The sequence below is a fragment of the Corapipo altera genome, unplaced genomic scaffold (assembly GCF_003945725.1).
Source record: "Corapipo altera isolate COAL_440 unplaced genomic scaffold, ASM394572v1 0, whole genome shotgun sequence".
Taxonomy (NCBI): Eukaryota; Metazoa; Chordata; class Aves; order Passeriformes; family Pipridae; genus Corapipo; species Corapipo altera.
Window position 1 is genome coordinate 49,754,948 of NW_020884872.1, and position 27,897 is coordinate 49,782,844.

Sequence of the window (27,897 nt, forward strand, 5' to 3'; positions counted from 1 at the left end):
TGGCTGTTCTGCTGGTTTTCCACCCAGCATAGAGTACACCCTCCCAAGCCAGGAACAGCCAGTTTCTCTAAGGAAATGCTGTGGGAAAGAGTGTCTAAGGGCTTTACTAAAGTCTAGGTAGACAAGATCTACAGCCTTTCCCTCATCCACTAAGTGGGACACCTGGTCTTAGAAGGAGATCAGGTTGGTCAAGCAGGACCTGCCTTTCATAAACCTAAGTTGGCTGGCCCTGATCACCTGGTTGTCCTGTATGTGCCATGTGATGGCACTTGGGATGATCTGCTTTATGACCTTCCCCAGCAGTGAGGTCAGACTCAAAAGGCTGTAGTTCCCTGAATCCTTTTTTCGACCTTTCTTGTAGTTGAGCAGCACATTCACTAACTTCCAGTCAAGTGGAACCCCCCTGGTTATCCAGAACTGCTGATAAATAATGAAAAGTGGCTTGGTGAGCACTTCTGCCAGCTCCCTAAAATACCCTTTGGTGAATCCCATCCAGCCCCACAGACCTGTGTGTCCCCAAGGGGTATAGCAGGTTGCCAACCATTTCCCCTTGAATTATGGAGGCTTCATTCTGCTCCCATCCCTGTCTTTTAGCTCGGGGGGCTGAATACTTTGAGAACAACTGGTCACTATTAAAACTTGAGGCAAAGAAGGCATTAAGTACCTCAGCCTTTTACTCATCCTTTGTGCCTGTGTTTTCCCCCCATCCATTAAAGGATGGAGATTCTCCTTGCCTCTCCTTTTGTTGTAAATATATTTTTAGGAACATGTATTGGACTTCCATGCTATAGCTCGATAGAACAAAAGAGAATATGAGGAGAACTGAAAAGGTAGCAACAGTTGCAGTTTTAGATAAGACAAAGCAACATATTTGTTTAAACATCTGTGTAAGAAGAACTGCATGGTAACAAAATCCAAATGTAATTGGATTTTATTATTTAGTTCTTATTTATTATTTAGAGTACTTCTGAGCTGTTTGAAGGTGTTTTGTATATTAGAGTCTTGCTGGAGTAGTTGGGAGTGTCTAGTGGTAATTAGTCCCCAGTTTGGGGATATTAGTGCAAAAATCCTAGCTTTCCTCTTCTACAACCTGTCTTCCACCTTTTTTTGTTTGTTTTGCTAGTAAATACACTATTCAAGCTTCTAATGTATCACAACATGCAAAAATATGGTTTGAGAGCCAACCGTCATGCAACTGAGCTATTTTGACTGTAAGTTTGGCAGAAGCAGTATCTGTTATTTTTCCTACCCTGCCTGCAACTGTGCAAAGAGGAAGGGAAGGTCAAGCAACTGCTTCATGGACATATTTTTCATGAAGTATTTTGCAGAGCAATTGTTCCCTTATCAGAGATAATCTAAAACGCAGGGATACTAACCTGTGTTAGCAGAAAGCAATTTTTTTCTCAAGTGTTGTGTAGATTTAGTGTATTTATTTCATAGATGAACATTATGGTGTTTTCTTCTATTTGTGATTTGTAAGGTTAAATTTTGAGTCAGTTTGTGATGTAAGTAGATGTTGTATACTCTGTGCATGTTTATTTCATAAAACTTGCCAATACTTAGTTTTGCATTACACTGAGAGAATTTGTGTATTTGTATGATATGCATTTGATATGTGCCAGGTTTCACTTCATATGTATATACTTTGTTTCTTGTTAACTATTTTCTGACACGTCTTTTTGGAAACTTGATAGGTGTTATCATAGGTGATATGAAAAAGAAAGCATTTAAAAATTTAAAAGGTCTTGGAACTATAGTTTGTAAGCAGACTTTTTTTTATCAAGACAAGAGCAGATTGGGGATTTTGGGTGATATTTATTGCCTTTCTTGAGTCTTGCAGCCTACTGACATTGTCCTTATGGTTGCAAGTATGCTGAATGTTTCACCACTAGAAGGAATGGTAACTACTTAGTTATCAAAGGAGGATATCTGTCTTCAAAGACAAAAGGTTAAGCATGAAAAACCTTAGGAAAGTTCAGTTGCAGGGTACTTCAGCAACCTCTAAATGTCATGAAACATTTGGTGGTCCACTTGACTTGAACCACCTTGACACTAAGTAGTAGATTTGTGTTGTAGGGAGTTATATGGAGAAACGCAAATAAGAACTAAGAACAGAATTAGGTGTTTGGTATAGACTGGACCTAATACTTGAGCCATTTTTCTGAGCATCTCTGATTCTACAATTATAGATGTAAGGCTAAAGCACGTAGCTTAAAGCGACATATTCTGTATGCATAGACTTGAGAAGTGGGCCCATGGGAATCTCATGTGGTTTAACAAGGCCAAGTGCAAGGTGCTGCACCTGCATTGGAGCAGCCCCCAGTATCAACACAGGTTGGGGGATGAACAGATTGAGAGGAGTCCTGCTGAGAATGACTTGGGGGTGCTGGTGGACGAGAGGCTGGACATGATCCAGCAATGTGCACTTACAGCCCAGAAAGCCACTTGTATCCTAGGCTGCATTAAGAGCTGTGCTGCGAGCAGGACAGGGGGGGTGATTCTGCCTCTCTGTTCTGGTGAGACTCCACCTGGAGCACTGCATCCAGCTCTGGGGTCCCCAGCATAGGAAGGACATTGACGTGTTGGAGTGAATCCAGAGGAGAACCAAAAAGATGATTAGAGAGATGGAGCACGTCTGCTATGAGGAAATGCTAAGAGAATCGGGCTTGTTCAGCTTGGAGAAGACTTCAGGATGACCTAATTCCAGAACCTGAAATGAGCCTACAAGAAAGCTGGATAGGGGAATGGTTTCAAACTGAAAGAGGAGATATTTAGATTAGGTATTAGGAAAAAATTCTTTACTGAGAGGGTGGTGAGGCACTGGAACAGTTTGCCCAGTGAAGTTTTGGATGCCCTATCTCTGCAAGTGTTCAAGGCCAGGTTGGATGGGGCTCTGAGCAGCCTGGTCTAGTGGAAGGTGTTCCCACCCTTGGCAAGGGGGTTGGATCTAGATGATCTTTAAGGTCGCTTCCAGTCCAAGCCATTCTATGATCATCAAGTGGATGCAAATGAGAAAAGCAACTGTTGCCCGTCTTGTCCCATTGTCTGGACTGCATCCTTCCTGGAAATTTTAGGTCTGTTGCCCTCTGCCTGTCAACTTGGCTACTTCTGTGCTAGATAGAACTACTGTAAAGTGGATTTAAAACTGCACAGAAGCCTGCTCTGGAGAGGTGCTGCAGAATGGCTTGCTGTCAGGGGGGAAGCCTGCAAGAACAGGTAGTAGCTGTTGCTCTGCATCTGGATCTGTCCTAGGTCCTGAACTGTATAGTCTCTCATTGACAAGGAGTTGGAAATGAGATTGTAGATTAAAAAGTTAATAGGGGATGCAAAACTGTGAAAGATGATATATATACTGAAGACTGTAACCTCAGCAAATACTTAGCTTCAAAAAACCCCACAACCCAACTAGTAAGCACAATGTAAAAGCAAGAGCGAATAAAAGATACCTCATGACAATTTCTACACATTGCATTGAATTATAAAGTGTTATGATTCAGAAGTACCATGCTGTTGGAGTGTTTACGTTTTGTTTTGTTGTTTTGGTTTTTTTTTTTTTTAAGTTGAGAGAAATACTTTTGTGTAGAAAATCAGAAATAATTCTTGACCTTTTCTTTGAATTTCAGGATTGTGGGACCTTTTTTCTTACTTACTTTTTTTTTGCTTGTTTTTTTTCGATGAAAAAGACTAGTTACTATGAGAGAATAATGATTAGATGTCAGTGATGTAAATGAGTTATGGTTTAGGCTGAAGGAACAGCTTAATTGAAAGAAGATTCATTTTTTCTCAGACTTGGAAAAAAAATTCAAGCTACCTACGGAAAAAGAGGAAAATAAACTGATTTTTCTGTAATAAAGACATACTCAAATAGCATTTAATAATTGCCTTAAAGTCAATTTAGAAAAGACCCCAAAAAGAATTTTCTAGTAGGATTGTTTAGGGCATGGTGGAAGTGCGATCACTGCCAGTGTCTAAGATCTCCACAAAGAAAACACCTGTTGGGAATGCAGTGGAATTTGACTAGAATCGTTGAAAATTCTGGTTTGGAAGGGACCCATCAGGATCATTGAGTCCAACTCCTGACCCTGCACAGGATGCCCCAAGGATCACACCATGTGATTCTTGGGGCTTTGTCCAAATGCTTCTTGAACTCTGTCAAGCTTTGTACTGTGACCCCTTCCCTGGGGAGCCTCTTGCAGTGCCCATCCACCCTCTGGGTGAAGACCCTGTTTCTAAAATCCAACCTAATCTTCCCCTGACATGGCTTCAGGCCATTCCCTTGAGTCTTGTCACTGGTCACCACAGAGATGAGATCAGTGCCTGCCCCTCTGCTTCCCCTCGCAAGGGAGTTGTAGACTGCAATGAAATCTGCCCTCAGTCTCCTCTAGGCTGAAAAGACCAAGTGACCTCAGCTGCTCCTCATACGGCTTCCCCTCAAAGCCCTTCACCATCTTCATTGCCCTCCTTTGAACGCTCTCTAATAACTTAATATCTTTCTTATGTTGTGGTGCCCAAAACTGCACACAATACTCAAGGTGAGGCTGCACCAGAGCAAAGCGGGACAGTCCCCTCCCTCAGCCCGCTGGCAATGCTTTGCCTGATGTCCCCCAGGACACAGTTGGCCCTTCTGGCTACCAGGGCGCTGCTGACTCCTGTTTAACTTTCCATCAACCAGGACATCCCCAGTTTTATGCTGGACCAAGGAATGGAAAGACTGACCCTTTGGAGTTCTTTTCCAGATGCTGTTCTCAATTATTCTAGAGTATCTTCCATTTGACAAATAATGTTTTAGATTTCCGGGGGATGTGCATAGGCTTTCTGTACAACTGAAGTTTGGAAAAGTCTTAAAGATCCTGTACATGGTGTCCATGTTGATCCATCTGCACAGAGAAATTCTTGATTATTGCATGTGGGCATGTTCTCTGTTGTGCACTTCTTAGTATACCTCTGGGTGTTGATTATATCCAAGGAAGTGTGGATCTGTTCAAGTGACTGGTTTGGCTTAATGCAGGCATATATTTTGAGTGTGGTAGAGTGGTTTTCATCCCTTATTCTCTTGTTAACTTAGCGTAATATTATAGGTTTGATTATGCTGACTAATTCCCATAGAAGTCTACCCTATGCCTGAATTTGCTGTCTGTTTGCTGATGCAGATGGTGAACAGATGAAAAGCTCAGTATGTCTCTCCTTGAAAGTGTAATCAGAAACATGGCATGACACCAGGATAAATGCAAAACTCAGCATGAGGAAAAAATCCATACTTTCCATAATGAAGAAGCATGTTTATTGTACAGTCAAATTTTACTTTAGTATGTAAATAGTGAAGACAACACAATAGTTGAGATTAGAAGAGACCTCTGGAGACTGTCTAGTGCAGCATTCTTGCTTGAAGTAGGATCAACCAGAGCAGGTTGCTCTGCACATTGTCCAGCAGGATTTTCAGTATCTTCAAGGATGGAGAATCTAGAACCTTTCTCTTTCTTTGTGTCCTCTAATGTTGCAGTGTTTAACCATTCTTACAGTTCTTATGTTTAAATGGAACTTCCTGTATTTATTTTTTTTCCCCATTGTCTCTTGAATTGTCGCTGGATATTGCTTAGAAAAATCCATCATCTTTACTCTCTCCTGTGAGGTACATATGCACATTGATGAAATTCCACCCCCGCCCTCCCACGTTTTCTCTTTTCCCAGCTAAACAGTCTCTACTTGCTTGGTTTCTCCTCATATGACAGACACTCCAGTCCTTTAAGCATCTTAGCGGCCCTTCTCACAACTTGCTTCAATAAGTAAGTCTCTGTTGTACTCAGGAGCCCAGAGCTGGTCTTGGTATTCCAGATATGCTGTTGCAAGTTGTGTAGAGCGTAAGAGCCAACTCGCTCAAGCTGCATCAGCCAGGTCTTCTGCACCCCTTTCTCTCCAGGGAACTGTAGCCCAAAGACTCTTCAAAATAGATTGAACAGGCTAAAGTCTGTTCTTGTGAAGTCTATGGTTGTGATTCTGCTCTTGTCTTGCTCCCTGCTTTCAGGTTCCTGAACTTAACCTGCATTGTCATTGCATCCGTGGTGCTGTGACGTGATGCTGTGATGAAAGACCCTGAAACTTGATGGTGACATCATGAGTGATAATAGCTTCCTGTTGTGGTCTAGTTGACAGTTTGAACTTTCACTTTGGACTGTTTAGAAGCAAATGCTTCCTGCTTCTTGTCCAACCAAGTTGACAATAATTCTTCTAGTGGAGCTAAAAAATAATTGATACCACAAGTGTTTCATCTCAGAGTTACTGAGTGATTGCTGCTTCTTAAGAGGATTTCTGCTCGCCCTTGAATGCTTAAGCTAACTGTGTCAAGTAAGTGCCTATGGAAACGAAATAATATAGTATATTTGTCATTTGTCTGGACGCAGCATGACTTTGCTAGGCCTCTTCTGTCAACAGTATACTTCTTTACAAAGATGATTAACCCTCAAACCAGAGCAAGCAAGTGTAGACAGATACACAACTCGAAGTAATTTAGAAGTTTTAAAGATTTTACCATGTGTTACCATGTAGTTTACTAAGTTATTTGTTTTCCGAAAGTGTACTCAAAGATTTAATTAACAGCAGAATGACTGTGTCTAATGCTACACTAGCTACCATGACCTTTAGTAACACATTTCAGATAGAAGCAAAGGTTTTAGGTCAGACAGCAGTTGAATAACATTTTTATTGTTCCTATTTCCCCTCAGCAGCAGAGACAGAATAATATTTTTTCCACTCATCAGTGATACCTTTATTTTAGCATACAATCTAGAACAGCTTATGTAGGTGTGGTTGTGGTTAATCCATATTGAGTAATTCAGTAACAACATTGTGATGGGGAGCACACACTCAACATATGAAGCTTCCTTCTCAAATTTAAGCTTATGAATTGCAGTTCAGGACTGTTATGACTTTGAGGGAATATGCTCTGTTTGCATTTCCTCAACTCTTTTGAACAGAATAAGAGCAGTGCTGTTGAGACAACTGAATCACCATGGCTAGGCTTCACGAATGAAGATTTGGGAAGGGCTCTACCCACCTTTGTTGCAAGCGCGTTGGTGGCTAAAAAGGCCAATACGAGACAGGCACATTTGGTTGCAAAAGGCACAGCAGAAGGACTCCTTAGGTGGTAAATTCTGCAAGGCACGATTCTTTCTGCATTGTCTTTTCTCCTCAAGGGTGATCCTGTGTGCTTTCTCAAAGGCATCAGCAACGTTATTGATGGTGTGTCTCCAGACCTCCCGATTGGAGGCCAGAGTAGACCAGTTATGTTGATCAATATGGCCAAGGCTGAGATGTTGTTTCAGGGAGTCCTTGGATCTTCTCTTCAGGGCTCCTCCTCTCTTGTGGCAACCAGTGGCAAGTTCACCGTAAAGCAAGATCTTAGGGAGGCGGTGGTCCTTCATCCTTGAGACGTGCCCTGCCCAGGGCAGCTGTGTTCTCAGTAACATGGCCTCAATACTTGTGACTGCTGCTTGTTCTAGAACAAATGTATTGGTCACATAATCTGACCAGTGGATGTTTAGGATTGAACGGAGGCAGCGTTGATAGAAGCAGACAACTGAATAGTGTCCCTCTAATAATGCAGCAAGTATTGCAAGTACTAGCTAATGCTACTTCTGGTTTGAGAACAAATAAACTAAGCATGCTTTTAGTTCCTCTTACAAATCTGCCACAAATCTGAATAAAAGTTGCAATCATGTCATTCAACATGACTGTCTTATCTATTTCAAATTGTCAAACCATTGGTGGTTTCCCACCCTCACCTTTTCCCCTTTTTTCTTTCCCCTTTGGTTTGAGACAATTATTCCATATTCTGGAGTTGAACATTTTAGGTATTTGCTTTTATTCTCAACAGATTTTTCTGTAAAGGCTGTAATAGCACCATTCAGTCTTTCTTTGTGTCCATTTGCCACAAGTATTTTTCGTATCTTCATGTTCTGCACTTGTTTGACTCTCACTTCCTTTGTGGTCCAGTTCTAAACTGCTATCTTAGTTTCCAGTGTTACAATGTCTTGAAGCAGTTTGCAGAAAACCTGCCTAAGATTTGCTGATAATGAGTGTTTGGTTTGTGTGAACTAGATGGTATCCACAGTTGAGTTAGAAGTTGAAGGCTAAAGGCCTTCTGCCAGCAGAAGCAGATTGTCAGCACAGAGTTCCAAGACCTTTACAAATGACAGTTAATAGCAATGTACAGTTGTTAACCAAAAATATAACTAATAATTTAGCTAAAAAGTTCATCTGAGCAATATCAGGTCTTGTTAATCTCCAGGCAGTAGAAGAGTCAGGCTTATAATTAACACATGTGGTTTCCAACAGGAAATTACTCATCATCTGCTTAACATTGTTTATCATGAATATACTTGCCTGTGTTTTATACTTTCTTTCTGAATATTAGAATACCTTGGCATAATGGTATATAACAGTAGAACTGTGAACAGTCATATGTATAGTCTTTGTTACATGCAGATACATTATGAATATATTACTGTAATGCATAGTAACGGTAGGTTGTTCAGAACTATATATAAAATTAGTGGGATGAGGTATTTTTTATTTCTTAATTAATTGCTTACTTGTTCTGAAGTTTTGTTTGGATGTGGGGGAAAATATACTTCCCAGCAAAAACTTTGGGATTTCAGTATCCTTGAGGTTTTGTTTTAAGAAAATATAGGGAGGTAAATGTGGATTGTTAACAGGGCATTCCTGTACCCAAGTTTTTTCTGTGTAAAGAATTGTTCAAGCCTAGAACTTGCTGAAGATAATGACTACCATAGTGGACCACTCAGACAGTGCTGCTGCTGGCAGCATCTTTAATGATTGTTGTATGAATGAGGGGGATCTTAGCACCACCAGTAAACCCATTGCTGATCTTTCCTATTTACTAATTGGAAAAAGCATTTTCTAGGTATCATTGACAAATGAAGGTAGTCTGCCAAATGGTGGGGGTTTTGTTACTTTTGAAGAAATGAGCCCAGTCTTTGGGGGGATGGAGGTGAAGGGGACGAAGGCTTAATTTGTGGGATTTTTAGATGTGTGCATAAACATGAAGAAATACTTGCAGAAATACAGGTACTGATCCTGTGAAATATTTACAAGATGAATAGGTGTTTATGATGTTGGCAGACTATAACAAATTTGGAGAGTTTTCAAGGGTTTTGACAGGGAGTATTAAGTCTTGGCAAATGGAGTTAGTATCCCTTAAAACAAACAAAAAAAGAGAGAAAAGCAATGCTTATCAAGTTGTCTGTGGTAAATGCAAATTGCACTATGTTTAAAAGGCATAATTAACAGCACAGCTAGATAAAAAGTATTGGAAACTTAGTTTGGAAGTTTGCAGTAAACTGTTTTCATGTTATTCTGGGCTACATAGATCTGTTGTGCCATACTGCTGTGAAGCTGCCAAATAATACCTGGAATGCAGTTAAAAGTCTGACCTTGCAGGTGTATGAGACATTTCTTCTTTCTCTTCCTAGCAGCAAATAACAAGTACTGTTTTCAGTTTGGATCAATGTGGTTTGCTCGTGGTATGGACTGAGAGAGCCCAGAAGATACTTTTATCGGGACTTGTAAAGTTAGGGTGAAAGTCCGTAAACGGTAATTCGGTCTACAGGAGAAAACTGAGTGGCTGCAGAACAGAACATGAACTGTTCTTCATGTTTGGCAGCAGAAGAAGAATTAGCTCCATTAAACTCTAATAAAGAAGAAAAACTTGTCCAACGAAAGAAAAACTAAATAGTGAATCAACCTATGAAGTTTCATTATAGAAATTTGAACAGTAAAGTTTGTATGAAATTTCTTTCCCGTGGTTCTTAAATAGGTTGTATACTGTTATATATTGAAACTTTACTGTTGAAGGAACCTTGAGCAGTCATCTAGGTTCTTTTTATAAGCTTTTAATTTACTTGGGAACGTGGAGGAATTCCCCCTCACTGAATCACTTCTCTTAACTCGAGCATAATGGTGTTTGTTCCTTATAAGAAAAGTGGTGAGCTAGTTTGCTTCTGCAGGAAGTGTCTTGAGGAACATACCTTCCTCTTTATTGGTGAAGAGGGGAAAAGTTGTGAAATTTCTAGCAGGCAGCTTTCTTTTAATTCTCTGCAGGAGTTGTTTGTTTGACCCTGTTTTCTGACTGGTGGCTGTTGGTCAGGCTTCAGCTTTTCCAGCTTTTAACTTATGGACCATGAGATTTGTATACTCTTGCAGTCTGAATGCTGTACAGGAGAGCAAATATTATGCTTTTAATACCTAACATTTTTTATTTAGAACAAAGTTGTTTGAATACAATATTAAGATTCTTCTGATTCTCAGTCTGTTACCTGAAAATGCAAATTCTCCTGTGACTTTCAGATTTCATAGTTTTATTTTTCCAACTAATCTGAACTGTAAGCTATTTGAGTAATGTTTAAGTGGCACAGAGGAATGTTAGTAGCTGTTGCTTGTAGTCCTATATAGGATGAGCTGTATGCTGCACAGATAATATATGCCTCTTTTTTTGTGTTTGGAGGGCTTATAATCTGAACAGACCAGAGAAGAAAAGGTTAAAAAGCATGCATCTCAAACACAGTGATCTCAATGATGGTGACAAAGAATTGTATTGTGTGTATGGTGTCTTTTTTTTTATGTCTTTTTTTTCTGGGTAGTAAAATGGAGGAGAAGAAGAATGTGGTAGGCATGAGGTGTGGGCAGGAGAGGATTAGAGGATCTTAGAGGAATGTGTGTTAGCTAGATCTGTAATGTAAAGGGATGGAAATTAAGTCTATATACTGAGGGTGGGAAAAGTCTAGACAAAAAATAAAAAAGTTGCAGTTCCTTCCATCAAGTGAATTTTCTGCCAAATGATACATTTCTAAAGCTTTGTTTTTGTCTTGGAAGGCTTAAATCTTCGTGTGGCAAAGACTTCACAAAGCAGAAATGTTCTATACTAACAGGTTATGTTACTGAGATTTGTCAGTAACTCTTACTTCAAGTATTGATGTGGCACTAATGGACTTGTAATAGAAACAGTAGGGTAAACCTGTAGAAACTATAAGGACTTTTTTCTGTCCTAGCATATATTCTACTTAAATTGATGAGAATAAAGGCCCATAATTCAGTGGAACATTAGGAAAGCATAATTTTGAGTGTTTTATGTGCTGATTTATACTCTGAATTTCTACCAGTGATTGTTCCCCTTGCTTAGGAAAAAAATTTTAGAGTACTTGAGACTTTCTTTCCTTTTTGTTTGTGCTGTTTACCGTGGGGTACAGAAGAGAATTTAATTCTTTTGTTCTCATCGCTTTTCCATTCTTTTTCAGAAGTAAGAAACTTTTTAGCAAGAAAAAATTGAAAAGAAAACAGAAGACTAAATTGAAAGTAAAAACACGCAACAAGGTAAGTCTGTAACTAAATTGACAAAGTTCTGACTCAAGTGACAGTAACTTCAATTGAGAAAAATACAAGAAAACATAAGTGTAACTCATAATTTGTTTGTTTAGAGGAGTTAATAATAGGCCAGTATTGTCTGTTTACTGTATTCTACATGACTGTGATACCAGCGTTAACCTTATTCAACTGCTTTTGTTACTAATGTTCAGTATGAAGCAGTATGAACAGCATTTTTGGTTCTCCAGTTCCTAAACTCTGTGTTGCTAAACATGTTGGTGTTAAAGTTAAATTTTGAGATTTGTGTCTAGCCAACAGTTAGAGACTACTGCTGCAAAGATTCATCCATAATGGCTAAAGGAGAAAGGGAACATGAATGTCTAAGGACTCTAAAGTTACCTCTGAAAATTCCTCCATAGTGGAAAATGAAATAGATTATATTTTTGTGTTTCTATTCTCCCTGTGTAGCCCCTACCTTCATCACTTTAAATGCATGGGAATGGTACAGTGAACTTCATAAAAATATTTACTTGTTGCAGAGACTAAATTTATGCAGAAGTAACAGTATTTTAAAATACAACTCTGCTGTGTTCTTTCTCTACGAGAGAACTGTTATTTCTCTATTTAAGCTAGAGTCTTGGAGGGATTTTCATGAAGGCTTGCTGCAGGCATGAAGACTTTTTCCTTGTAGCCAGTAAAGAGAAAGTAGCTCGTTTCTGGAATGGTTCTGAAGGACAGAACCACCAAAATATCCAGTGAAAACACTTTCTAGTCAGCTGAATGCCCTTATAATACAAATTCACTGTAGAACAACTTGGCCATCTTATCCCTATTTGCCATACCTCATGTAGTTACTCTATCTCAAGACAGATGACTTTGGGAGGGTGAAGCAAACCTTCTATCTATTCATTTGGTATTGACTTTTTGGATACTTACCAGATTATTCTAGTTATCTCAAGTAGTGCAGCTTCAGACTATGGTGTAGAAAGGGCTTATCTTCATTTCTGTTTTCAACACTGTACAGTGAAATATTTGTGGTCCAAACTGAATTTTTCAGCCCTTTCTACAGTTGCTGTGATATTAGAAGTTTTAGTCCTGTTCCCTTCATGATTTTATCAGTCACTGTCAACAAAGAAAACCAAGTTAGAAATTTGAAGAATTTTACAGAATGTAGTTAGTCTTTGTGTGTTCTATCTGATGACATAAATTTGTGCTTTTAAAATAAGGTAACTTTTCAGCTTTGATTATTCTTACTATATAAAGGGACCCTTGTCTTTCTGGGTGTTGGTGCCCTGGTTTACTGCGAAGAGGCTAAATCCAGAATGGCTGGTCACAAGCTTAACAGTCAAATGTAGTTCTTGGATTTAGTTGCATTGGATAAGTGGAGTGGCAGAATCCCTTCTGAATGGCCAAAGAATGTGTGAATGTATTAAAGGCTAGTTCTTGTCAGTAGTTATAGATTTGGTACTAACTGATAATCTCTGCACTCATCCTTATGGAGGGTTGTTCTCAACATTTTTCTTGGATTTAAAACTATTTTCACTTGAAGCATTGAGATGTACCTATCTTTGAAAGGCATAATGGGCTTTTGCATGTCTTTTACTGTTGCTGTTGTTCTAGACAGTCTCTGAGGCAGACCAGGATTGACCAGCAGCACGTTGGTCTTCGTTCTGAATCACTGAGGTGCAGAAAGGCACACCAGCTTATTCCTGCATGATGGCAGAAAATTATGTATTTCCTGCAAAATGTAACTGAAAAGGGAAAGATAAAACCAGCTTCATATCTTTAGCTTATGAAACTTTATTAACTGACACAGTGATGTGGTTTTTGGTTTTGTTTGTTGTTGTTCCCTTGTTTCTTTGTTGTAGGGTTTTCTGAGTTTTTTTTTCTCATATACTTTTTAATGCACCCCAATGTTTATCGTAGCAGAATAAGCACAATGATCATTTTTGCACTAGAATGTCTGAAAATGGATATATATATTGTCAGGAAATGTGAGCTTCCTTTTAGAAGCTTTCTAGTAGAGCAGATTGAAAAGCCTATCACTATTGGATATTCTGAACAGGAGAGTTTGTGTGCATCAGTTTATTTTTCCATCAAACAGGGACTTTAAGTCTGAACAGAGATGAGAGCTTTCTCTTAATAAGCTTAGTAGAGGCAGGGGGGGCCTTAAATCAAGAATAAGCTGAAGGAACCCCAAAATTTGTTATTTATATCCTGTGCCTACTAAAAATGATAATTGAGTAATTAAAGAGGAGAGAACTTTAAAAAAAAATTGTTGAGCAACTAGAAGACAACTACTTTCACCATTTAAGCATTAAATGTTAGAACATTTTAGATATTAAACATTAATTGGTGTTTAATGCAGTCCAGTAGTTTGAACCTCATTCTGTTTCTAAGCTGGTGTCATTCTGTGATCGCTGCTATTTAAACTACTGTTAACTTTTGGTTTTGTGGTTTAGTATCTATTTTTTTAAATAGAGGTATAAAAGTTTTCCATGTGGTGCAGTATGTTTTGGCTTTAGAAATTCAGTGCTAACAAAAGTGTCTTACATAGAAAACAAATACCTGATTTTTAGACATGGATGTGTAGCACCCTGAATTCCAGTCCCTACCTGCCCATCCTCCCCCCCCTTTTCTTTTCTTTTGGCAAAATATTATCACCGGAAAATCATAAGTTGTGTAACTTATTTCTACTTATGAATGTGTCTGCTTACCCTCCCTTCCCCCTTTTCACCTTGGATTTTTCTCCCCTTTTGCTATTAACTCATGAAAGTACTGCATAGGACACTTAGATGAGAGACTAAATGGAAAACCAGAGTTCACCATCTTTTCTTCCCATTCTTATTTGAAGAATACTGAAAAGTTAGGGGTCCACCAAACACAGATTGTATTTGAAATGATTGACATCCACCTGTTTAGTTTATGAAGAAATTTTAGATTCTGACTTTTTTAGCTTTATACAAATAAAAGGAGTGAAACATTGGAAAATTTATTGAAACGAAATTATTGGATGTATAGGACAGATTGACTGGGATAAGTATTTGTCTCATTAAAAACTCAAGTAGGTTCTCAAATAATTTGACTGTGTTTTCCATGGCTTTTGTATTATTTGGTGTTTCAACCTCAGGAGTGAATCCCTTTCTGAGAGATCTCTTAACTGTCCAAAGAAGAATTTGGTGAGCTCCTATTCTCTGTGTTACCCACGGGTTATTATAGCCTTGACCATCTTTAACAACAGAGTAACTTTCCTCTCCTAGATTATAGTCTATTTCCATCACATTTAAGAATAAACTGTTATTATGGTCATCTGATTAAGGAGAAAGAAGATAAATTGGTCAGAAAATAAGCTGTGTATGGATTTCATCCTTTGGGAAAACAATTTCTTTGTGTCTGAGACAAGCGTAAAGGAGACCAGAGGATTTTGGTTTTCCCACTCCTTTCTTTGGGTGTTACTAGAACATTACAAAAGGCTAACTGAGAAGAGCGCTTACAAGTTGACTACTCTTATTTTATGAACCAAACCTGTGCTGTTTAACCTTTCGTATGTAATGTACCCTTCCACTTATCAGGGACAGGTCACACATCAGGGTGTGGGCATCTGTGCTTCATTCTCCTTTTCATAAGTTAACCTCTTATCTTTAGAAAATAAAAAGTAACACACAAGAAATCTTACGTTTATGTATTAAAAATGTGTTCATGAATACTGAGGGGTTTCTTTAAGTGTTATGATGTATGTTGCATGAGGTTTTTTAATTTAAGAAGGTACGTTTTCAATTTATGATGTTACCAGGTGAAACAACACGGATGAAGATTTCAGATGTCTTACTTTCTAACAGCTCATATGAAAACTGCTGAATCAAAAAGCATAATTCTGTTTTCCGGTATAGAAACTCTGTTCTTTTTGAAAGTGGTAGCAATTTCATATTCCGAGAAACCCAATGCTCTGGGAGAAAAAAATTGTAGAACCTATGATCTCATCTTCTGCTTAGACACCCTGGAAGATGGGCTTGTAGTCATACTTAGTGAGCGCTTTGGATCGAAATATTCCAGTAGCCATTAAGAAAGGGACATTCAGAGGTGGACAAAAAGTGATTGTTGCTCTTCACCTTATTGATAAGTGTCATGGGAATCTTAGTTGTCCTAACGTGATTAAAACAAGCTGTAAAGGTGTGTTTCTTTCTTGAAATAATGTATTGTGTAGCTCAAGAGCAATCTGTTCGGATTATTAATAATCCTAGATCTGTTGAAATTAATAAATTGCTTTACAGAGTTCAAGTTGATTAACATTTTGACTTAATGTTCCACTTGTTTTCCTTGCCAATGTAGAAGTATTTTGTGCAAACATGAAATGCAGTATCATTAAGAAAACTGTTGTAACTTAAAATAGACTTTATTAGTTTGATATAAAATTACCGAGTGGAGTTCTGTAGGCACAGTTATTAGTTAGATTTTTTTAATGATCTGGTTTACATCAAAATCTATGAGCCAGCAGCAAGATTGTAGCAAGGTGGTAGCACGAGTCTCTTACTATCAGGAAAGTTTGTATGACTCTGAAGAATCACAGAATAAGCCAAGTTGGAAGAGGTCCACAGGGATCATCTAGTCTAACCCTTAGCCCTGCACAGGACCATTCCCAGGAGTCACACCATGTGCCTGAGAGTATCATCCAAACACTTCTTGGACTCTGTCAGGTTTGGTGCTGTGACCACTTCCCTGGGGAGCCTGTTCCAGTTCCCAACGACCCTCTGAGTGAAGAACCTTTTTCTAATATCCAACCTAAACTTCCCCTAACCCAACTTCAGGCTGTTCCCTTAGGTCCTGTCATTGGTCACTACAGAGAAGAGATCAGTGCCTGCCCCTCCTCTTCCCCTCAGGGGAAGTTGTAACTGCAATGAAATCTCCCCTCAGTCTCCTGTTCTCCAGGCTGAGGTTTGTATGAGTGTGTAGAAGGCTCTCAATTGTTGCAGAAAAGGAAATTTGCAGTTGATGATGGAATGAACTTAAATTCCAGTTTTCTAACTTGTTTAGTGTATCTGACCTCAGTGAAGTTAGGAATCTGTTGTAATCTGGAAAGGAAAAAAACTTGCTTCATGCAGAAAAAACTTCTGATGTCTGTTTTGAATACTTTGCTCTACCACTGGTAAAATAACAAAAAAAGAAAAAGCTGTTCACTGAATGAGCATTTGCCTTAGAGGGACAAAGTTTTCCTGTTTCTTTTTTTTTTAATCAACTGCATCTTTGCCTTTTGTAAAAGATATCTAAGAAAGTGATGTTTATGCAACCTGCTTATATTTCCCGAATTTTGAACAGATGTTTGTTTTGAAGACCTGGTAACTATAGGTATTATAGTTAAAGCCTCAGACTCCATCATGAATAAATCATCAGTGATTTTTACGTTATGGTGAAATTTCAAGGTAATGCTGTGCTGTATTGAAGTCTGAGTAGGAGATTAGTGTATATAACTGTAGTTCGTGTACTGTTGTAGAAGACTGAAACACTAAGCACAAAGATTGAATGATTAAAATGCTTCTGTTTAAAAGCTAAAGCATTGGGTAAGGGACTTGGTAATAGTTACAGTAAAATACTTGTAAATACTTGTAAAGTATAGCGAATATGAAGTTTATTTCTGAAAATTAGTCAACTCGTTGTTATTAGCCCAGGAAAGATACATTGATTTTTTTTCTAACACTGTAACGTCTAAAATTGTCTGTGCTGTTTAAACAGTTTGGATAACCTATTTTAAAAGTGGTTACACGAGCTACAGAACTTAGGCTGTTTTGGAACAAAGACTAAGCTGAACTGACGAAAAAAATCAGAATGGAAACTCTTCACAGAAGTGATAATTACAATACATGATACTAACTAGATAAGTGAACTTCAGATAGAGATATTTCAGAGGCTCCAGATATTTTTCTCTTCCTGTAACCGACAGTAAACTAGGAAGCACATAGTAAATTTACTAAAGGATTTTTTTAACCTGTGGAGTTCAACTGAGTTAGCTTTAAAGCTGAAAGCTTAGACTGTGTATTTGCCTTAACAGCAGCTGCAAAAACTCTTGGGGTAATGTATATGGATACTTGGCATACAGAAGAGTCATATGTTATAACCGTTTAGTTTTCTGGTGCCAAATAAATTCTAAAGTATGTAGTAGCTCATTATCATTGGTATTAGTCCAAATCTATTTTGATACAACCTTCCGTGTTATTCCAGTATCAAAGTGTATCTTGAGTTCTTGCACTGATTACTACTGCTGGATTTCTAACAGGAGCTTTATTATTTCAAAGATATTAATGTTGAACAAGGACTAAACTTATGCTGTCTTTAATCCCTAATGGCAGAAGTTCTGTTGTGCTAAAAAAAAAAAAAAAAGGATAAAAACCCTTCCAGACTTCCAATACGTATGTAGGGAACTTTTTCCAGCTTTTTTTTTCTCCTTCATTATCTTTATATTTTTGTGCTTACTGCTGATACTGACACAGGTAAGAAAAAATAATACACTGCGTTGGGTAAAATAGGCTGCCAAGTGAAACATTGCTTCTTTGTTTTAGTTTGGAGTAACTTTGTAGTAATAATAGAAAGGAGGCATAGGCAAATATATACCAATACAGTTAGAATAATAGCGTAGTCAAAAATAAAAGGAAATAAGTAAACTATGAAATATTTTGTAGTAATGTTGAATTTTTTGTTGTGTTTTGAAATGTGTTAAAAGGTGTAGCTTAGAGGCTAGATGTGTAAAATTGTGGCAACCATATTGTAGAAAAATAAATCACCCCATTAAAATATAATCCAGTTCACTGGTTCTCATATTTCTTTTTCGCTCTTCTCTGTTCTTTGCCATCACTGCTCTCACTGATCTGTTCCAAGTCATTGTAGTGTAATTAAACTCCTGTGAGATGAACATGACCATGCACAATATCCCCTGTAATTAAAAATAAACAACAAACCCTGCCCCCCTCCTGCCTTCCAGGACTACAGGAAAGAAACCAAAATAACCTTGTGAAGTTAGTCATGACCCTGACTGTCTAACACTCCTCCAAATTTTGCCTTGTGCATTCAAACAAATTTGTCCTGCCCTCTTAACCTAGGCTTCATGTCCTTATATATTCTTTGTGCCCTCTGTCTACACCTATGCATTACAGAGAATTGCTTACTCTCATATGCCTGAAATCTGGTTTTTCATAGCCTCTTCTCTAACTGGCCTAGTAATTGGTAGTACACAACCAAATGGAAAGAATAACCCTACCAGAGCACTAATTTTTATTGTTGCAGGGTTTTGTTTTTTCAAGTCAATCGTACCTCCTGTCCCATCTTACTGTTGCAGAATGGGGGAGCACAGAGCAGAATTTAAGAAAACCCACCTTTTTTGAAAGTTTTTTCTTATTATTTTTCCAAGTCTAATGACAACCTCTTGAAGGGCTCTTTTGTGTCTTGGCAGGGGCTGACAGTAATACACCAGTAGTAGATACCAAGGAAAGGGTGGGGCAGGGTTGTGGTAGTTTCTCAGAACAGTTTCCAAACTCTTATTTTGTGGCTCAGAGCTTCTGAAAACAGGATCATATCCTCTTAAGTCATAGGCCTTGATAGATTTTAGTATTTAGTAGTTTTTTAGGTATTCACTGTCCTCAAAAATATTATCCGCAGCATCCTGACAGCAGTTTTTGAACTTGCCATCACTTTTCATTTAATGACAAAACAGGCAGTGGTGTTTTTAATTTCTAATGTATACTCAGCAAACAGGTTAAATATTTAGTATTTACCAATGGGTTGAAATTAACAACTGGAATAACAAAGAATGCATTTTAAAAATCAATAATAATCATAATTAAAAAAAACAACAACTGACCCCGGTTCATAGAATCATAGAATCATAGAATAGATTGGGTTGGAAAAGACCTCCAAGATCATCAAGTCCAACCCCTGATCCAACTCCAATTACTATATCATGGCACTAAGGGCCACATCCAATCTCTTTTTAAAAACCTCCAGGGATGGTGAATCCACCACCTCTCTGGGTAGGCCGTTCCAATGCCTGATAACCCTCTCTGTAAAGAATTTCTTCCTAACATCTAACCTAAACCTCCCCTGGCAGAGCTTGAGCCCATGTCCCCTTGTCCTATTGTTGGTTGCCTGGGAGAAGAGACCAACCCCCACCTGGCTATAACTTCCCTTCAGGTAGTTGAAGAGAGTGATGAGGTCGCCTCTAAGCCTTCTCTTCTCCAGACTGAACAACCCCAGCTCTCTCAGCCTCTCCTCATAGGACTTGTGCTCCAGTCCCTTCACCAGCCTCGTTGCTCTTCTTTGGACCCGCTCCAGCACCTCAATATCCTTCCTGAACTGAGGGGCCCAGAGCTGAACACAATACTCCAGGTGTGGCCTCACCAATGCAGAGTACAGGGGAAGGATCACTTCCCTGCTCCTGCTGGCCACACTGTTCTTGATGCAGGCCAGGATGCCATTGGCCTTCTTGGCCACCTGAGCACACTGCTGGCTCATGTTCAGCCTCCTGTCGATCAGCACCCCCAGGTCCCTTTCCGCCTGGCTGCTCTCCAGCCACTCTGCGCCCAGCCTATAGCGCTGCAGGGGGTTGTTGTGGCCAAAGTGCAGGACCCGGCACTTGGCCTTGTTGAACTTCATTCCATTGGAGTCAGCCCATCTCTCCAGTCTATCCAGATCCCTCTGCAGAGCCCTCCTGCCTTCCGGCAGGTCGACATTCCCTCCCAATTTGGTGTCATCAGCAAATTTGCTGATGATGGACTCAATCCCCTCATCTAAATCATCGATAAAGATGTTAAAAAGGACTGGGCCCAGCACTGACCCCTGGGGAACACCACTGGTGACCGGTCGCCAATTGGATGCAGCTCCGTTCACCAGCACTCTCTGGGCCCGGCCCTTGAGCCAGTTCCTGACCCAGCACAGAGTGCCCCTGTCCAAGCCGTGGGCTGCCAGCTTTTCCAGGAGTATGCTATGGGAGACAGTGTCAAAGGCTTTGCTGAAGTCCAGATAGACCACATCCACAGCCTTTTCCTCATCCACCAGGTGGGTCACCTGATCGTAAAAGGAGATCAGGTTGGTCAAACAGGATCTGCCCTTCCTAAACCCATGTTGGCTGGGTCTGATCCCTTGTCCATCCTGTAGCTGCTGTGTGATTTCACACAGGATGATCTGCTCCATAACTCTGCCAGGCACCGAGGTCAGGCTGACAGGCCTGTAGTTACCAGGGTCAGCCTTGCAGCCTTTTTTATGGATTGGGGTGATATTTGCCAACTTCCAGTCATATGGGACCTCCCCAGTGAGCCAGGATTGTTGGAAGATGATGGAGAGAGGCTTGGCAAGCTCTTCTGCCAGCTCCCTCATTACCCTAGGATGGATCCCATCTGGTCCCATAGACTTGTGAGGATCCAGATGACTCAGTAAGTCACTAACAATTTCCTCCTGGAATACAAGGGGGCTATTTGGTTTCCTATCTCTGTCTACCAGCTCCAGAGGCCGGTTGCCTTGAGGGCCACCTGTCCTACTGGTAAAAACTGAGGCAAAGTAAGTGTTAAGTACCTCAGCCTTCTCCTCATCTCTATTAACTATGTTTCCCTCCAAGTCCCTCAAAGAATGAAGGTTTTCTTTGCTCCTCCTTTTGTTATTAATGTATTTATAGAAGGACTTTTTGTTATCCCTAACAGAAGTGGCTAATTTAACTTCAAATTGCGCTTTTGTATCCCTGATTTTCTTTCTGCATGATCTAGCTGTGTTCCTGGTTGAGAAGATAAATCCCGAATTCTGCTGCTCTTCTGACTGTAGTACAGATTTGGACCATTTTGTGGCCTGAGCTGCTTTCATTTTCAGTCCCAATATCCTTGTCAAGTTATGAGAGGTAGAGACCTAAAGCTAGATGGAATATATTGAAATTTCTTCCTCTTCCTCCTTTCTTCCCTGCCTGAAATATAAATTAGTACTTCAACAGGAAAGTTGTCTCCAGTTCAAAAATAATTTTGTCTGTCAAAGTTACTGAGACTGTTGAAATCATTTATATTTAGCAAAGCTTGAAACTTCTAATAAACTAAAATTAATTTTAATCTTGTCTTTCAGACTGAAAACCTAGAGAGTACAATAACCATACCAGATATCAGATTACATAGCAATCCTTCAGCATTTAATGTTTACTGCAATGTCCGCCATTGTGTGTTGGAATGGCAGAAGAAGGAAGCATCTGTATCTTTGACTTCAAAGAACAGTGTACAAAGTGGGGATTCGGACAGTGATGAAGAAGAGGAATCCAAAGAGCCACCTATTAAACTTCCAAAGGCAAGTAACCAGTACTGTTTAAAGTGTACCACGTATGTCATCTAAGGTTGGTATGTACTTTGTGGGGAATAAAGAACCATGTTATAAGCCAATTGCTCAGAAAATCACTCTAGTTTTATTTGCAGTCCATCTAGTCCAGAATCATCTGATTTGATGAATTAGGATGATCTGTGTACCTGCCCAAATCACAGTCAGTTAAATGTCAGATAAACATTCTCCTTGCACTCCTTTTTAAGTGTTGGTAATTGAAGACCTACAGCCTCAAAAGACTACACAAAAATGGTGCAAATAAGACAGCTCTTACATCTGTCAGAGGCTACTAGCTCATAATGGTAAAGGGTGCTTCCTCTTGCTTTATTCTCCAAAAAGAATAAGTCTTTCTGCTATTGGAAATCACTCAGTGGAGTGTTTTCTAAGATGTTTTGCCAGGAATGCATGTAACTGCAGTAACTGTCAATTATTCTTGTTAAGAGTTGTTTAATCTTTCCCTTTTTTGGCTTTAGTATCCTTAATGGCATTGATAACTCCAGATAGTATTGCACATTAAGATTTTGATGCTGTAGTTCAACAGTTAGGGTGAGTTTTTTACTCTTTACCACTTCTGAACTTATAGTAGGATTAATGGTGGAAAGTCAGCAATAATCTGTATTGGACTTACTGATTTCTTTCTTAATTATTTTCAATTTGCTGATTCACGTGTTTTGTACTGTTTGACTTCTGTGCATTTAGTTTTGTTCATTGCTAGCTTACCAGTGCTATGAATCCTGCTTAGTTTGTTATTCTTCTGAGTCCAAAAAGCATATTCAGATTAACTTTCCTTGTTTATACTTGCTCTAAAACAAATACAAATGCTGAATGCCATGACTATGTAGAGTGTTCAAGTCACTTAGAAAATTAGGGGTTTATAGATGATTTTGTTTAGGTAGTGTTATCTGAAGAGCAAAGTTTGCACTCTGGAAAATAGTGATGGTGAATTACAGAGGAACATAACCAAGTCAGGTAACTGAAATTTCATGATTGATAATTGTAAAATAATGTGTGATAAGTAGAAATAAAGTTCATTGTTTATGAACTGCATCTGACTCCTTGTGGATTATATTAAATGAATCAGCAAGTGCTTCTAGATGTTTAATTTACTTAAAGTAAAAGGCAGTGTAGTTATTAGCATTTTTAAAGAATGAAATGCAATTTTAAGGAGATTTTGAAATTAAGAGAGATTCTAAGGATGAGATTTATCAGTGGTATGGACAGAACACTTACATGTGGAAACTAAAACATTGGTATTATTAAAGGTGTTGGATAGTTTATCAAAAAGAGGCTTATCCAAGTAGCACAGTTTTAGAAAGGTAGTGACTTAGAAAAAATGGTAGGGAAACTGTATCATAGAATCAACTGGGTTGGAAGGGACCTCTGAGATCATCAAGTCCAACCCTTGATCCACTACCACTGCGGTTACTAGACCATGGCACTGAGTGCCACATCCAGTCTCATCTTAAAAACCTCCAGGGACGGAGAATCCACCACTTCCCAGGGCAGCCCATTCCAATGCCTGATTACCCTTTCTGTAAAGAATTTCTTCCTGATATCCAACCTAAACCTCCCCTGGCACAGCTAAGACCATGCCCTCTTGTCTTGCTGACAGTTGCCTGGGAGAAGAGACCAACCCCCACCTGGCTACAACCTTCTTTCAGGTAGTTATACAGAGTGATGAGGTCTCCCCTGAACTTCCTCTTCTCCAGGCTGAACAACTCCAGCTCCCTCAGCCTCTCCTCTTAGGCCTTGTGTTCGAGTCCCTTCACCAGACTTCTTGCTCTTCTCTGAACCTGCTCCAGCACCTCAATATCCTTACTGAACTGAGGGGCCCAGAACTGGACACAGTACTCGAGGTGTAACCTCACCAGCGCTGAGTACAGGGGAAGAATCACTTCCCTGGACCTGCTGGCCACACTGTTCCTGATCCAGGCCAGGATGCCACTGGCATCCTTGGCCACCTGGGCACACTGCTGGCTCATGTTCAATTTCCTGTCAATCCAAACTCCCAGGTCCCTTTCTGCCTGGCTGCTCTCCAGCCACTCTGTTCCCAACCTGTAGCGCTGCAGGGGGTTGTTGTGGCCAAAGTGCAGGACCCGGCACTTGGCCTTGTTGAACCTCATCCCATTGGAATCAACCCAACTCTCCAGTCTGTCCTAGTCCCTCTGCAGAGCCCTCCTGCCTTCCAGCAGATCAACACTCCCCCCTCAACTTAGTGTCATCTGCAAATTTGCTGATGGTGGACTCAATCCCCTCATCTAAATTATCAGTAAAGATATTAAATAGAACTGGGCCCAACACTGATCCCTGGGGGACACCACCAGTGACCGGTCACCAACTGGATGCAGCACCGTTCACCACCACTCTCTGGGCCTGACCATCCAGCCAGTTCCTAACCCAGCACAGAGTGCCCCTGTCCAAGCCATGGGCTGCCAACTTTTTCAGGATTATGCTATGGGAGACAGTGTCAAAGGCTTTGCTGAAGTCCAGGTAGACCACATCCACAGCCTTCCCCTCATCCACCAGGCGGGTCACCTGGTCATAAAAGGAGATCAGGTTGGTCAGACAGGACCTGCCCTTCCTTAAACCCACGTTGACTGAGTCTGATCCCCTGTCCATCCTGTAGGTGTTGTGTGATTGCACTTAGGATGATCTGCTCCATAACCTTGCCAGGCACTGAGGTCAGGCTGACAGGCCTGTAGTTTCCCAGGTCTTCCTTCCAGCCCTTTTTGTGAATGGGCATGACATTCACCAACTTCCAATCATCTGGGACCTCCCCAGTGAACCAGGACTGTTGGTAAATGATGGAGAGAGACTTGGCGAGCTCTTCCACCAGCTCCCTCATCACCCTTGGGTGGATCCCATCTGGTCCCATAGACTTGTGGGGATCCAAGCGGCTCAGCAGGTGACTAACTCTTTCCTCCTGGATTACAGGGGGTTATTCAGCTTCTTATCTCTATCTACAAGCTCCAGAAGCCAGCTGTCCTCAGGACAACTTGTCTTAGGCAGGTAGGAAACCTCTCAAAACAGAAAATTGGTGAGATATTTTGTTGTATTTAGTACAGCAAATATAAAATTGATGAAAATGAATATGCTTTCAAACTATTAGTTTTTAGCAAAGAATCTACAAAATTTCAAAGAATTCTAGAATTTTTGATTCAGTAATGGCTTATATGCTTGGTACATCCTCAGTATTTTTCATAACTGTATGGCTAATATTAGGTTGTTTAGGTTACTTGGAGGTAACAGTCTGACTTGTATCCATGCTTTTGAAAAAGACATCTACTTGGAGCTGCCTCATGTAGTAAAGCTTACAGAGACTAGGTAAATGTCTTGGTATCTTGGATATACATGTCTGTCTCATACTTTAAGTATATTATGGTCTGATTTTTGTGTATAATGAACAATATTGGATAGGGCTTAGTTCATTAAATGTAAAGAATAAAGTTATTGAAGTTTCTAAGGTTTACAATATTTACAAGATCACTTTCTGATAGTAATCATTAGCTTATTTAAAAGAATACTGTATTTTGAGTTTGACAGTGAGGTGAAAGTCAAATTAAAAAATGTAGCCAGAATTTTTAATTTTCCAGATTCTCCAGAATTAAACTGGTGAAGTTAGTCCTTTTCGTGTTGGGATTTTTGTTTATAAAAATGCTTCATATAATTGAGAATAAATTGAAAACATTCTACTTTTTATGCAACTTAACTTGATTTCAAGTGTTCTATTGAAGTGTTTTATTTTACATCCTAAACTTGAGGAAGTGAGGTTTGTTAGAGCTTTTATTTAGAGTGTATTTCAGAATTAAAAGTTCTCTTATGCAATTTCTGTAATTAGATTGAGAACAATTGTTTTTACCATTGTTAAAAGAGATCTAAAGACACAATTTGCTGCTCTTTAGATATTAGCACAATAAAAAAAATTGTGTTTTGGTTTTGTTCAGACAGTTTAGTAACTTGCTTTGATAGCTTTATATTTTTGGATTCACGGGAAATATTTGTGTTGCCTGACATACTTATTTAGTACCTTTTTTTTGCTTAGTACCTTAGCTAATGATGAGGAATTCTCTGTACTAAAAATATGGGAGATTGAGATCTAATTATATGATTTATAATTCTAAGGGTTAAAAAGAAGTACTTACCCCCTCCCCCTCCCCAGTATTAAATCTAACACAGTTATGGGTGATCCATAAAAGCCCTGTACTAAAAGGAACAAATGCTGTATTAAAGTGATTAAGATAGAATTAACTGACATAAATATTCTCTGTTCCTGCATTGGCATACATTTTGGTAATGAACTTGAGCAAAAATGAAAATTTCGAAGTTGTAAGAAAAAAAAGAAAAGCAAAATAATTACGTTCTCTAGAGACTGACTTGAAGTCTTTTAAAATGCATTAGGAAAATGTGTTACCTTTGTAAATGTTTTGGGGTTTTTTTTAATGTGTATAATATAAATTAATGCAGAGTATTAAATATTTTTAAATAAATAAATGTGAGCATTGGACACAATGCTTATTATGCTATGAGAGGGAAGACAGAGAAAATAATGGAGTAGAAAAGACTTCTTGAAGAAACAGGAGGGTTTTTAGGAATTAGATATGGTCTGCATCCAGGCTAGAATTTTGCATACCCTTTGTTAAGTGGGCTTACACTTTTGATTTGAAATCTCAAAGATGTTGCAAAGGGAACAGGAGGGTGGCTACATGGAGAGCATCAGTAGAAGCAGTCAGGCTTTGACATAGAGACTGAGGCAGCAGTGCTTGTTTTGGCTCAGAGACCCTTCAGAGAGCAGTGAGAACAAACATAAGATGTCTTGAAAAGAACTTTTTGCTCATTCTGTCCTTGAGTGCACAGTTTGGAGGAGAGAGGTAGAGATATACAAACATCATACATACATATATTCGTATATATGTATATATCTATGAATCTATATATAAAATATAGCTACATGAGATTTTAAGGTTAACAGGTGTGTTTTATGAAGCCTACCCAGTCTCTTGATCTTAGATATTTAAAATCCAACTCAAAACCTGGGCAGACTTGACAACATCCCAGCAGAACTATCCTTGTTGATTCCTGCTGTAATGGAAGTTCACCAAATTATTTTCTGCACTGCATTATGTTCTCTGCTTCTTCCAACTGCCTCTGTCAGCTCCTAGATGAGGTCTTCTGTCTGATGATTGGGAAGAATAAAATAAACTTCTCAGTTTCTCTCAAAGATACTATAACTGAAAAGAAAGTGAATTTCTAAAAATGTACTACAGGTTATTTTATTTTTTAGCCTGCTAGATGATGGTGAGTTTTGGATCCTGGAAAAAACATCTGTGCCATTATTTTTTTGACAGGGGTTTTTTCCCTGTAGGTTCCATGCATGTGTTTCCCCCCACTCTATTGAAGATGTGAAATGTAAGGGGTAATTTGCAGGAAAATTGGTGTTGCACTTTGAAGACTTGATTTGATTATGGTTTTATTCTTCCTCCAAAAATAAAACAGGTGATAAAATAATTTCTGAAAGACCAGAATCAAACTAAATTGAATGGTAGCAAAATTACAAGGCATCCAGTAGAACTTGTAGCTGACTGTTAGAATAGATGTGTTTTAAGCATTAGTGGCAGTTCCATTAACAGTGTTATTTATTTTCACATTTCAGTCTTTTCCTTAGATTTTACTCAAGAGTGAATCTATATTAAATACTCTAAACATTGGGACTCTGCTCCTGACCAAAACAGATAGTGAAGTTTTGAAGATATGGTTGCTTATACAAATGAGCTAACTCTGCTCTCTTTTCATTCATCCTCATCATCATTACACATGGAATTTGAGAAGGAAATGAAAGGAAGCAGTCAGTGGAGGAAAGCATAACTGTAATCTCAGAATATTCAAGAATTCTAAAAGGGAAAGTTAGGAGTGGCTATAACAGCACTTTTACACATGCTCTATTAGTTTGCTTAATGCTTGTCTGTGATGAGTACATATGGAGTTTTAGTGACAAGCAATTAATCTTTGTTTTTGTCACAGTATAAAAACTAATCTCCGAGACTTTGGAGGCGAAAATACTAGAGCTGCCAGTATCAGCTGTCAAATGTATTGTTATTCAAGTTTTGAGGCTAGGTTACAAACCAATTCTAACTTGCTGGTTCACATTAATGAACAAGGAAAAAGAGGTCTGTCAAATAAAGTGTAAACTGGATA

At 39.1% G+C, this 27,897-nt stretch overlaps 1 protein-coding gene across 11 annotated transcripts in view; it reads left to right on the plus strand.

The window, feature by feature from the left end:
* MYCBP2 (MYC binding protein 2, E3 ubiquitin protein ligase) overlaps window positions 1-27,897 on the plus strand; it is a 185,090-nt gene that overhangs the window by 13,142 nt on the left and 144,051 nt on the right. For all 11 annotated transcript variants that reach the window (XM_027646293.1, XM_027646300.1, XM_027646346.1 and 8 more), the window contains exons 2-3: window positions 11,310-11,385; window positions 21,460-21,675. In XM_027646293.1, coding sequence (XP_027502094.1) covers window positions 11,310-11,385; window positions 21,460-21,675 — 292 coding nt within the window. The remainder of the gene's footprint in view (window positions 1-11,309; window positions 11,386-21,459; window positions 21,676-27,897) is intronic.